General features: G+C 57.7%; 1 protein-coding gene across 2 annotated transcripts in view; it reads right to left on the bottom strand.

The window, feature by feature from the left end:
• COL5A1 (collagen, type V, alpha 1) overlaps nucleotides 1-12,412 on the bottom strand; it is a 166,057-nt gene that overhangs the window by 59,859 nt on the left and 93,786 nt on the right. For both annotated transcript variants that reach the window (XM_012639828.1, XM_012639829.1), the window contains exons 20-27: nucleotides 11,835-11,879; nucleotides 10,311-10,364; nucleotides 9,548-9,592; nucleotides 8,810-8,863; nucleotides 8,535-8,579; nucleotides 7,549-7,602; nucleotides 3,296-3,340; nucleotides 2,334-2,387 (exon numbers count right to left, since the gene is read on the bottom strand). In XM_012639828.1, coding sequence (XP_012495282.1) covers nucleotides 2,334-2,387; nucleotides 3,296-3,340; nucleotides 7,549-7,602; nucleotides 8,535-8,579; nucleotides 8,810-8,863; nucleotides 9,548-9,592; nucleotides 10,311-10,364; nucleotides 11,835-11,879 — 396 coding nt within the window. The remainder of the gene's footprint in view (nucleotides 1-2,333; nucleotides 2,388-3,295; nucleotides 3,341-7,548; nucleotides 7,603-8,534; nucleotides 8,580-8,809; nucleotides 8,864-9,547; nucleotides 9,593-10,310; nucleotides 10,365-11,834; nucleotides 11,880-12,412) is intronic.

Raw genomic sequence — 12,412 nt, 5'->3', positions numbered from 1 at the left:
CGCGGGGAAGGGGACAAGGCAGTCACAGAATGGCGGGGGCGGACAAGGAGACAGCCCAGAGAGTGGCAGGGTTTTGCCAAGGCCTGGGTGTGAATTCATACGTGAGGTCTTCCGGCAACCCACCCAGCAGCTGCTACCTGAGGGTGGATGTGACTTTGCTGACAGTTAAGCCCACACACACAGCCCTTCAGAAGGACAAGGACAGGAAACCCAGAAGAAGGTTAAAGGTCAGGGAAATCAAAGGAACACAAAGCTGCTAAGGTCTGAGGGTCTGTGTCCCCCAAATCCATATGGTGAACCCTAATAACCAGTGCAGCAGGATTAAGAGGTGCAGCCTTTGGGAGGTGCCTAGGTCATGCGGGGGGAGCCCTAGTGAACAAAACTGGAGCCCTTAGTGAGGCCGGGTGCTTGCCCTTCCGCCACGAGGACACTGGCACAGCCTAGGGACCACAGAGCTGTCGCGCCAGACACCGAGGCTGCGGTGCCCTGGTCTCGGACTTCCCAGCCTCTAGAGTGGTAGGAGATAGTTTTCTGTTATGTATCAATTACCCAGTTTGTGGTATTTTTGTGATAGCAGCCTGAACAAAGACAAAATCCTTTCCCAGGAGGAAGGTGGGGCTTTGGCGGAAAATAACTCGATCTCTCTCACCAGGGACCGTCTCTAATGGTGACCGTGCAGCCAGCCACCACCGCCATCGCCGCCATTCAGGCCGAGGCTCATTAGGTGGCTGGCGCCACCCGCATTCTCTAGCGCCCGGGAGGACGAGAATCTATTTCCCCAATGAAAACTGTTTTAAACCTGCTTTTCCTTCCACACTCTGCTTCCAAGTCTGCCTGGATTGCTCATGTCATGAGTGAATTTTAATCAGACAGACACGATAAGAGCATTCTTCATAAACATTTTACAGCAAACACCTTTTTAGCTCACAGCAACGGCATTGTGCCATTAGCCATGTATGGGAGCTGGCAAGGGCTTTTGCTACGCGAGAAGAATTTGTAAAATACCCATGCATGGAACTCATATGATCGGCATTTCTGCTAAATTATCACTCTTATAAAACTCACTAGGTGCTTTGCTGGCAAAAACATAGTTTAGGGAGAAACCTGACTGGCCCAAGGCTCCCAACCACTAGGAGGAGGTCTCTCTTCAGCAGCTCTTGAACTTAGAACATCCTGGCTCCTGGCAAGGGAGCCGGGGCCCCCAGGGCCAAGGATGAGGCACTTAATTAGGAATCAGTAAGTCTGGTCTGAGTCCTTCCTGACTGCAATGCTGACTTTAGTATAATTTGGGACAAATCGCTGAAGACTGAGGTCTTGGGTGTTCCATCCTTCAAGCCCCAGGGCTGCCACACGCTTCCCACGTGCAGCAAAGCTCGGAAAGCGCAGCATGCTTGGAACCGTGCAGGTGCGGGCGGGGGAGCTAGGCGGTGTGTTTGTACAAATCCCTCCAGCTGTGAACTGGCTGTTTAATACACATAGACACACACACACATACACACACACACACACACACACACACACACGCATGCATACTCCTTCACACCAGGCTAAAATCACTTTGAAGGAAGGAACCACCACCAGCATTTCTGTGCAGCTTTAAGACACTGCGACGTCTCAGAGAAGGAAGAGAGCCTGTCCGCACACGTTCGCGGGGGCGCATCCCCGACATGCAAACAGGCCGGCGTGTCCGGAGAGCAGTGTGGCTCCGGAATGACACAGCCCCAAGCGGACACAGCGAGTCTGCTGCAACAGCGGGGCCTTGTGTTCTGGATGCTGTCTGGAGCTCTGCGGCCCATGTGACAAGGTTTCGGGAGGAGCCCCTCGTGGCAGAAACCCGACTGTGAGTAAATGGACGTCTCCCTCGAAGCCCATCTCGCAACAATGCTGGCCTGCCCAGATGTGTCGATGGGGACAGAATCCTCTTTCACTCTTTGAACGTGCAACGGCTTGGAAGGACCGTTTCCGAGCCGCCCCAGGAAAGAGGCCGAGCTCTGCCGTCCACGAGGAGGGCCACAGAAGCCCGACAGTGGAGACGAGACGCTAACAGAGGCACGCGGCGAAAGAACGCGCCCCTGCTCTGACAGATGGCCACCAGCGTGCCGGCGGCTTTGCTGGCTGGAACTGTCCCCACGCCCAGTCAGCTCTCCCAACTCAGGCTGGCCACATCCCCCCAGCCCAGGCCCACTGCCCCGGGGCCCAGCGTCCCCCCTGGGGACTGGGAGGGCCAGGCCACTCCAGTTTGGGCTGGAGGGAGGTTTAACCACAGAGGAACCCCTGAAAACCAGCAAGCCGTGCCCCGCGGGAAGACTTGCAACTGCGTGACTCTCTCTCACCTTGACTCCTCGAGGACCTGGGTAGCCGATGGGACCCTGGGGGCCAGGCGGACCCTAAAACGAAAGGGAAAAGACCGTTGGCTCCATGTCAGGTGGGGGTGCCTGGTCCCCTCCAGTTAGCTCCTGGGTCCTTCTAGCGCGGGGCGGAGCTGAGCGTCCCCCGCCGAGTCCCTCCTGCCGGGAACAACGTGAAAACCCGGGCAGGGCCGTCCACAGAGGCTCCCGTGGGAGACGGCGGAGGCGCCTGCGTACGGCTACGGCCCGACGCTGAAGGCTGGGCGGCAGGCTGTGTCCGTGATGAGCAAGGACACCTCTGCGCCCGCCAGGTCGGCAGCCCAGGAATTAAGGGGTGGGCTGGGGAACGGAGCCCGTGGAAGGTCAGCTCCGCTGCGCTGGAAGGACAGAGTTGTCCTTGAAGAAGCGCATCCCAAGCCCAGGGACTCTGGAAAGACACGGAGAGCCTCTGGCTGGGGAAGGGGGCGAGGGCCGGCTGCCCGGGGAAGGGACGTCCTCCCACAGTCAGAGGGCCTTGGCCGTGACCGTCCGCAGCTCCCCGGGGCAGGGCACCCTTGGCTCCCGCTGGGGCAGCAGCTGCACCTCCCACCAGCCCAGGGACCTGCGCAGGGAAGGGTCCCCTCACTCCCTCTCGGGCCCTTTCCTCACAGCCTCTACGACAACAGCCCTCCGCCCCCAGGAGAGGGCCGGCCCGATGGCCCCTGTGCGAGGCTGCGCCTCTATGAGGGCAGGCGCCGTCTGCCTGGCTCCTGTCCCTTTGCGAACATGATGGCCGGCACGCGGCAGAACCGAGCTGCGTCGGTCCCGGCGAACGAGGGAACGCCTCTTGTTCAGGCTGAAGAGCCAGTTCCCAGAACGGCCAGTGTGTGCGGCGGGCTCCGACGCAGACTGCTCAGCACAGCCCCGGGCGCGGAGGGGAGGGGAGGGCGGGCGCGCCAAGTACCCACCTGACCTCCTTTCTCTCCTGGAGGGCCTTCTTTGCCAGGGTGCCCCTGCCACAAAAGAAAAGGCCCCCGTCAGTCACCCGCCACCTAAGCAGGCAGCCTCCTCAGGCCTCACCTCCCTCCACGGCCACACAGAACGAGGCCGTGATGGCCGACGTCCCCCCACTTCCTTCCCTCGCCGGGGGCAGCGTGGGCACCAAGTCCAGGGTGGCCGGAGGGCAGCCAAGCACAGCCCTGAGCCTCAGCTCTCTCATCTGCACAATGGGCACGGCAGGCCCCCCGGCCCTCGCCAGGCCGTGGTGGCGGGAATGTGCGCGGATGGTGTGTGCGGTGGCTCCTGGCTCAGACCCACCCTCTCGTGCAGACTCCACAGGCCACGGACGTGTGGCTGGGGACAGGGACAACGAGGACATCTGCTGAGGTCACCTGGCAACAGGAACCTGGGAGTGAGGAGCTGGGCCCGGACGCTGGGCTCCCACACTCCAGGACCGGCAGCCAAGCCCTGTCTGCAAACCTGGAGTCTCTGATTGCCGGGGCAGCCAGAGGAAAGGCAGGGCTGCCACCTGCCTGAGCGGCCCCAGTGCATCCCCAGGTCCCCCCGGTCACCGCCCCGTCTACCTGGGCCTGGATCAATCCCCTTCCCAAGGATGCGGGTTTCTCTGACTTTCCAACCCAGGCTGGTCACTAGGTTTAATGCCATGGAGCTCACAGTCGGGTAGCCAAGAGTATGTGATAAAAGCAGAAAGACCAATGCTCGCCGTGTAAAATACACTTCCACCAACAAGGATTCCAGGAAAGAGACTGTGCCGTGTGGCCAGGTGGCTGGCAGGGCAGGGTCTGACTGTACTGGATATAGCCAATCTGCTGTGTGATCTTGGACAAGTCACTTGCCCTCTCTGGGCCTTCAGTTCCTCACATGTAGAATGAGAATGTGCATTAGATGCTCTTTTACCTTGAGCATCCTAAAGATCTGGGACTCTGTTTCTAGATATGGCAGTGCTAAGGAGACCCAAGTCTCCTCAATAAATGATCTGTGTGTGGCTTTTTCTTAGAGACAGGGTCTCTCACTCTGTCACCCAGGCTGGAGTGCAGTGGCGCGATCATATTTCAGTCACCACAGCCTTGCACTCCTGGGCTCAAGTGATCCTCCCACTTTAGCCTCTAGAATAGCTAGCGCTATAGGTGTGTGCTACCACACCCAGCCCAAGTTTTTATTTTTGTAGATATGGGGTCTCACTGTGTTGCCCAGTCTGATCTGGAACTTCTGGGCTCAAGAAATCTCCCACCTCGGCCTCCCAAAGTGCTAGGATTGCAGGCGTGAGCTACCGAGCCCAGCTTCGAGTGTTGTTTCTAAATGTGTATTAGTTGTACAGCTGGATTTGAAGCCTTTGCAAATATAGCCTATCAGGATGGCAAAGCGAGTTGGGGTACAAAAGTTCCCTTTTGGGGAGTCCGTGCAATGGGGCATCTCTGAGAAAACTCAGGCACAGGCAGGACCACGCCTGCTGCTCTGGTCCGGAGGGGCACCCTTGGCCGCCATGAGGCCACCGCCAAACGAGGCTCACAGCGCCAGCACCTCACGGTGGCAGGGCTGGACCCAGGAACTAGGAGAAGGGTCCTGTTTCGGGGGCCAAGAGGGGCTCTTTGTGGGCCTTCATTGCAGTTTCCATCGAACACAGACATTTTTCTGTTAAGGAACTTGGGGTGGGGGCATCTGCGGGCGGCTGAGCGTCCGGCTCCAGAGGGAGGCACCGCGGGGCAGACCCCGCACCTCGTCACGTGATAATTCCTCGGCCACGGCTGGAGACAGCAGCGCCTGCACCGGAGCTGCCGCGCAGACTGCGAGTGTCCGGAAAGCGCCAACACCGCCCGCGACCGTCATGGCCAGAGAACGTTAGCAGGAGGCATTATTGTGACGAGCATTCGTGCTCAGGGCAGATTCCTTTAGAGACCTTTTAAGTTGTGGTTATAGGATGAGAGTAACCGGGAGCGGGGAGCGCAGAACACGCTCATTAAAAATGTCTGAACAGAAAGAGACTGAAAGGAACTAGGCCAGGATGGCGAGAGGGATGGATTTTTCTGCAGTGAGGGGCCGGAACCTTCTCTCTTTCTCTCCACTTGTTTGCATTTTCCAGTACTCTGTGATGAGCATCACTTTCGTAATGGAAAAATAATAAAGCTTAAATTATTTGTACTAGATATTTTTCTGATTAAAAAAGTAATATATGTTCATTGCAGGCAATTAGGCGAGTGGAGGGGAAATTAAAACCCTTCATAACCTCGGCAGGCGGAGCGAGGGTGGCTAATTGCGTGATATAGACTTTCCACGCTATTTTCTCTGCATACATGCATGCGGAATTGCCATCGTGATACATCTTTAATTTAATATTAGACTGTGAGCATTTTCTCATGTCACGGAATATTTGTTGAAATTCAATTTTTACTGGCTCCATAATATTCCGTTGAACCATAATTCATTTAGCCGCTTCCCTATTGTGTGCCATCAGGAATTATTTAACAATAATTTCAGTGTATTGAGTCTGCTTTGCTGGTTTGAAACACCTTATACTTCTTGATGGGCTTTAAATTAATCTTCCTCTCTTCAAAACCAAACCCAAACCAATACGAGGGAAAAAAAATCTCTACTGTGCTACCTCTCTAAAGGAGAATTTTTTAAATCATTTTTTTCTTCCAAATTCTGGCAACTGGCTGTGCGTCTGCGGGCTGACCCACGGTTTCCCTTCTGTTTGAAGCACCTTTGAGTCGGCACGGCCAGACTCCAACACTTTCACGCTTCGCAGGTTTACATGTAGGTCGGGGAAGAGAAATGGAGGGTTTACGGCTGCCGGCCGCACGGGCAGGGGGTACCTCAAAGGCCCTTCTTCCCCCCCAGACTAGGAAAGGAAACTGAGGACCCTCACTCACTGGTGGGTCCAATGTGGGGAGGGGGGTTCCAGGGAAGAACCAGTCAGGTCAGCCGAGGGCCCAGGACAGTCCGGTCAGGGCAGAGGGGCTGCAGCCCAGCCCAGCCCAGGCACAGCTCCTTCCCGAGGGCCCCGGGCCTGGCCCAGCATCGCACACTGCGGCAAAGGGGCAGAAAGCAGGGCAGGAAGGACGTGCGTCAACCTGTCGTCAGGGGCTTTACCCGTGGAGACGAGGTCACGGGTGGTTTCCGATTGGTTGTCATTTTATTTACTTTCCAAATTTTCTATAACAAGATGTACTATTTCCATAATTAGAAAATGCAATTAAATATAAATGTACGTTAAAGGACACAAATGACCCACTGGAAAAGATTAATCACTTGGTGATTAGCACACTTGGCAAACTCCCACGTGGCCAGGCGACTGCGGGTCCCCACGGCGGCCCACACGGCGTGAGAACAATCGTGGTCTGCTCGTTCGCATCGAGCAAGGGCGATGTGTGATTTGTGATTCACGGGACCAAACGATCACCAGACAGGAATGTCGCGGGGGAAGCAGGAACCAATTAATTGTCAACATATTTAACTTTCTTGTTTCATTTTTAATGGTCTTATTAAAACCGTAAAATACACTGTGTTTCAAATAATTAATTTAGCTAATCTTGTCTTCTGAAACAGGCTTTCAGCATCAACTGAATACTCAAAAACAAACCAATGAAAAAACCCAGCAGCAACTTACAGGGTGGTGGGTACCGGTTCACACTCACGCACACACACGTGTGCACAGCGGCGCGCGTGCACGCACGTGTCCTGAGCGTGTCCCACTTCCCCACGCCGCCCCTCCACACGGCTTGGCCGCAGATTGGATTTGTCACCCACCCGCTATTTCCAGGCAGAACCTAATTTAGCTCCACAGCTGTGCGCTCGCACATTGCAAACGCATTTGCTCACCGCCCTCCCTTCTCCGTGCGTGAACGCTAAAAATACACACGGCCTACCCTGCCTCTCCGCTCCCAACACGGGGGCGCACGCGATGGCCCGGCGCCCGGCCCAGCCCTGCTCATTGTTCAGAACTCAAGGCTGAGTTCCGGTAATTAAACAGCACACCCTAATGAGTAATTAACGTTCCACTCTGATTAAAACCTGTTATGCAAAGCGTGTCCAAAGCCCAGTATCGCCGAGCAGTCAAGCTCCAGACCGCACGGGTCTTCATCAACAGAGCCCAGAAAGAGTAAATGAGGTCCAGAGTCCCCCGGGAGCCTGGGTCCTCGGCTGCTTGCTGGTGTGCAGACGGGGGCAGTGTGTGGGGGGCGAGGGGGGCAGGGCTACTCACCGGGGGTCCGTCGGCACCGGGCATTCCTGGGAGGCCTGGTTTACCCAAGGGACCCTAGAACAAACCAGAGACTCCGTGAGGAGACACCTGGGCTTGCCCAAGCTCTCTACACATCCCCAAGGTCACCTGTCAGCATCCCTGCCCCAAGAACACCTGTCACGGAGCGTGGCAGAGGCGCCGTGCTCCCGCTGGCTGGAAGGAGCACCCACGGGCCAGGTGCCTGCCCTCTCGCTGTTCCCAGCACCTTTGGGTTTTACTGTAGGAACAAAACCGCCCCACCAAGTGTGCCGCCCCCTTCTCCCCTCACATCTGCCGGCTCAGACGCCACGTCCCCCGGCGCCTTTCCTGCAGGCTGGGAAGGATCCTCATGTCCTTCCTCCTGCTTCATGCAAACACCCCCAGGGCCTGGCACTGTGGTCCAGCCGGGGCAGTTCACCTTCCCTTAAGCAGACACAGGAATCCAAGCCCAGCAGCAGCCCAGCCCTCTGTGTTTCAGGGATTCTTGTGAGCAGGGCCACCCCCTAGAGGTGCTGCCTGAGCCGTCCATGCCTGGCTAAAGCACGAGCTCTAGGAGGGCAAATGCTTCCAGCTCTCACTCCAGGGCCTAGCACCCAGTAGGTGCTGGAGATATATTTAGGGTTGCCAAATGTAGCAAAACAAAACAACTAACCCAACGACAACAGATAAACAACAAATAGTTCAAACGTAACTGGATGTCTAGTATTATTTTGCTTGTTAAATCTGGCAACCCCTATACATACTAGAGAATGAATGAACAGATAAATTTACGAATCAACGAGGAACAAAAATCCAAGGTCTTTCCCGTGCCCGTCGCTCAGTTCCTAGGACTCTGAGCTTCAGCACCCCTCGGGGACACTGAGGCACGTGCTGTGAGCCAGCAACGACCGAGGTCCTCCCGGGCCTGGGCCAGGAAGTGCACCTGCAGGCAGAAGGCGGCCCCCACCACACAGCCCAGGCTCACCTACCTTTTCTCCTGGAGGGCCAATTGCACCCTGGGGGCCTGGAAGACCCTAGGAGGGGAAGACAGGAAGGTGAGGGAGCTGCCTGACTCACCGCCCTCCCCGCCGTCCCCCCACTTCCCCGCCGACCAGCTCCCTCATCCCGGCAGCTTTCCCTCCAGGCAAGGTGAGGGGCTGTGAGTTGGAGGGGACAGAGCCCCCTGTGGTCGTTCCCAGGGAACTGGGCTGGAGACCCCCGCCCCCGGCCTGATGCCAGAGCCGCCTTTCCCGGGCTCACTTACCTGGGCGCCTGGGTTACCCTGCTGTCCTGGGGGGCCAGGTTCTCCCTGGGGACCCTACAGGAGACAGAAGCAAAGGCACCGAAGTGGGCTCTGGGAACTATACCCCCTTCCTTGGGGCCTCGTCCCTGCCCCCCCAGTCCTGGCCTCTCCTCCTTTCAAACTGCTCTTGGGTGCCTGAGGCCCGTGGCAAGGGGAGATGCCCTGGGGCAGCCGGGGGGGAAAAGGCAGGCGGGTCCCGCCGCAGGGAACAGAGCCAGGGCTTGGCCGCTGCGAGGCTGCTGGCGTTGACGCAGACACAGCGAGCACTACCCTGTCCGTGCAAACACACCCGGACATCCATGCAGGAAGGAATGCACAAAAGGAACTGACCAGAAACATTTTATTTGGCAGAAAACTTCCAAATCACCCTGTCATGCTCACGTCTCCCAGTGCCCCTGAAACAGACGCGGGAGTCCAGGAGACGGAGGATCTCCTGGTGTTTGAAGGTGACATGTTCGTCACCAGCTGCTCGTGCGCAGTAAGAAAGGGATCTGCCCCCACACCTGTGCCGACCCGCCCTGACTGCGTGGAACCAGTGCCCACTGCAGGCTTTTGGCCCCGCTGCTCTGCACTAGAGGTGGCACCAGGGCGGTGTGTCTGCACCCTCCTCTCACCTCCCGGGCTGTGTGGACAACTCTAATTCAGCCTGGCTGGCCAAGGAGCGCACCAGGGGACATCGTCTGGGTCCCGGGGACTTACCACGTTTCCTTTGGGGCCCGGTTGGCCATCCATGCCCGTGACACCCTGCATCAGATTTAAAAAGAAAAAAACACATACTGAATGCAGAAGAATTAACAACGTCCAAAAGGAAAATCCCACCCAACCAGTGTGTCAGAGGACGGCACAGTCTGTGGGGAAGGGGAACAACTTGATCCCAAACCCCCTCCCTAGAGGGTCCATCGATTGGCCCAGCAGCCCTCCGCTAAGGGACAACGGAGCTGCCAGGCCCCAGCATCCCGTGGGATGGGATCCGATCCCATCCCAGGCCCCGAGTCCCAGAAAAGTGGGTCAGAGGGCTGATAAGGTATAGGGACAGGCCCTGCTCTGGGGAAGCCACCCACTAGGGCAGAGCCCCACGGGAACCACGGGCTTCTCCTCCTTCCAGAATTGTCGCAGGAGCTGCTGGAAGTTCTTTCAAGCAGGGAGGAAACATGGCGCCCTGGGCTTCTGCTTGTAACCCAGACAGCACTTGCTGTGTGCTGGAGAGGAACGCAGCCGGCGTGCGAGGGGAGGCATGAGGCCGGCTAGCCTCGGGCCTCTACTGCAAGCCCGCACCTGCGGGAGCTGGTGTTTTTCACGTGTGAGCATTAAAGACCTGCTCACGCCTCACACCAGCTACGGGCAGGTGTGCAGAGTGGTCAGCGCAGATTCGCTGCCCAGGGCCCCAGTGGGCTACCAGCTGAGTAGCGGGGTCTCGAGGGCCATGATGGGGACAGACATGCAGAGAGGTGACAGGACTTACGGGAGGTCCAGGAGGGCCTGGGGGCCCCTTTGGCCCAAGCAGACCACGTGGCCCCTGCAGGAGTAAAAGGCAAAGAAAGTTTCAACTCAGCCAGGAATCCCAGCCCCCCTCCCTGTCCCAGACAGATCCTGGGCCCTATTGGCCCCGACGCCTCCCAGAGCCTTGGCTGGTGACTCGGGTCTCCATGTGTCCCAGGAGCGCGACTGAGACGCCGTCTGAACCTGCTTCATCTCCCCACTCCACCCCCATCAGCACTGGGAAGCAGGGTGGGCGCCTGGAGTTGAGGGGGGCTCAGACAGGGCATCAGGCAGCACCCCTGGGGGAAGGGACCTTTCGAATCTCCTGGCACTTCCGACACCTGCTCAGGGTGCGCGAGCACAGACGCTCTCCTGGAGAAGCCACACGATCACACTCCACTGCACAGAGTGCTTTTGTCCAACTCTTGTTCCCAGCTCCCTCTCCAGGCCCTTTCTGCAGTGACACTGGGATCAGGCAGCCAAGGCCACAGGGAGGGGAGGCAGGAGACACCAGGTCTCCGACGGGGCCCTCGTACCAATGCTTGGAGGGGAAGCGTGGAGCTCCGATCTTTCCCGGAACGGCCACTGTGGCCAAGGGCTGACCCCCTCCCCTAGCAGGGAGGGACGCGTGAGAAGAGACCCACACCCGGCGGGCAGCACAGCCCGAGGCCCTGCTGAGCCTAGGATGGTTACGAGACTCACGAGCTGAGTGGCAGCCACTGTCTGCCATGGAGCGCTCCCCGTGACGACCCCACCCCGCCGTGCGGAGTTAACCAGCCTGCAGCCACGGCACAGGGACAGCGAGTGCCCTTAATTTTGATGAACCTTTTCAGATCCAGTAGGAGAGAATCCTTGTCATGCTCATCACCCCTTAAACGTTTCCTTCGTTATTTTAATACCTAGTCCCATAAATGTTTTTTAGAGGCTAATAGTCCAGAAGGTATTACTGCTCAGACGTGTGTTAAGGAGAGCACCGTGGAACGCTCCTCCGTGGCTAATCACACAGTGAGGGTATCACTCAGTCCCCCGTGAATCACAAATGCCGACCCCTGCCCTCCGCAATGCCGCGCCTGTGGTATTTCCCATCCATTAGCGCCGCCGGACGCTCACAGCCGAGCCGACTCGGCTGATGACAAGAGAGACGATTTACAGCAACATTAAGTAAAAAGTAATTAACGTCCTTTTATCATTGAGGAAACTTGCTTTGGGCCTAAATCCGAGTCAGCTTAGGGAAAAGAGCTTCACACAGCTGCAGCGTGGACCCTGCCACGGGCCCCCGGACGTCCACCACGTCCCTCGAGGGCCGGCACCTCCTCCCGCAGGAAAGGCTCAGACGGGGTTTTGGCGCCGTGCGGCCAGCCGGCCACTCGCTGCCTCTCTTCTTCCCGAGGGAAACGCCCCGATTTGCCTGTTCTAGAGGCAGAGCCCTCTAATCTGAACTCAAGTGGCTCCAAGGGAGGCTGTCACCACACTGGCCACCCACGGTCCCGCCCCGCAGTGCACTTACGGGCTCCCCGGGCAGCCCCCTGGGCCCGACTTCTCCATCATCACCCTGTGGAAGAGAAAAGGGCAGGATTTTAGGGACAAGCTGCAAAGCCTGGAAAGACCACGTTCCTGCAGCCGTGGAGAAGGAGTCTCTGGCCTGGGGCTGCTTCAGCGTACGCTGGATTTACCCTTCCCCGCACCAGCTGGGAAGGCCCAGAATGTCCTCGCTGCCAGGTGTGCAGACGCTGCAGGCAGCAGACGGGCCAGGGTGCTGAGACACCTGCTCGGGAGCTCACAGCCACAGCTCCAGAGGGGAAGCTGGGCAGAAAGACCATTTAACTCAAAGGGTTGGTTTCCTTCATGAACAACATGTACTGCAGTAGAGAACCACAAGATCCCCGGGCCACCTCTTAGGGATACAAAGGACTCAGCCTGACGAGCACACCAGGAAGAGCCTTTTCCTTCTGGCTCCAGAAAGGCGTGCTCCCCTAGATCCACCGGCTCACACCCAGGGGCTACTCGCAAGCACACTGTGCCTGGTTACCGCACGGCCACTCCCTCTTGCCCTTCTTACACGTGCAAGCACGCATGCTCACACAC

This window comes from Propithecus coquereli, unplaced genomic scaffold (assembly GCF_000956105.1).
Source record: "Propithecus coquereli isolate 6110/MARCELLA unplaced genomic scaffold, Pcoq_1.0 Scaffold142, whole genome shotgun sequence".
NCBI lineage: Eukaryota > Metazoa > Chordata > Mammalia > Primates > Indriidae > Propithecus > Propithecus coquereli.
The sequence above is the reverse complement of the archived record's forward strand: the minus strand, read 5'-3'. Positions and strand labels throughout refer to the sequence as shown.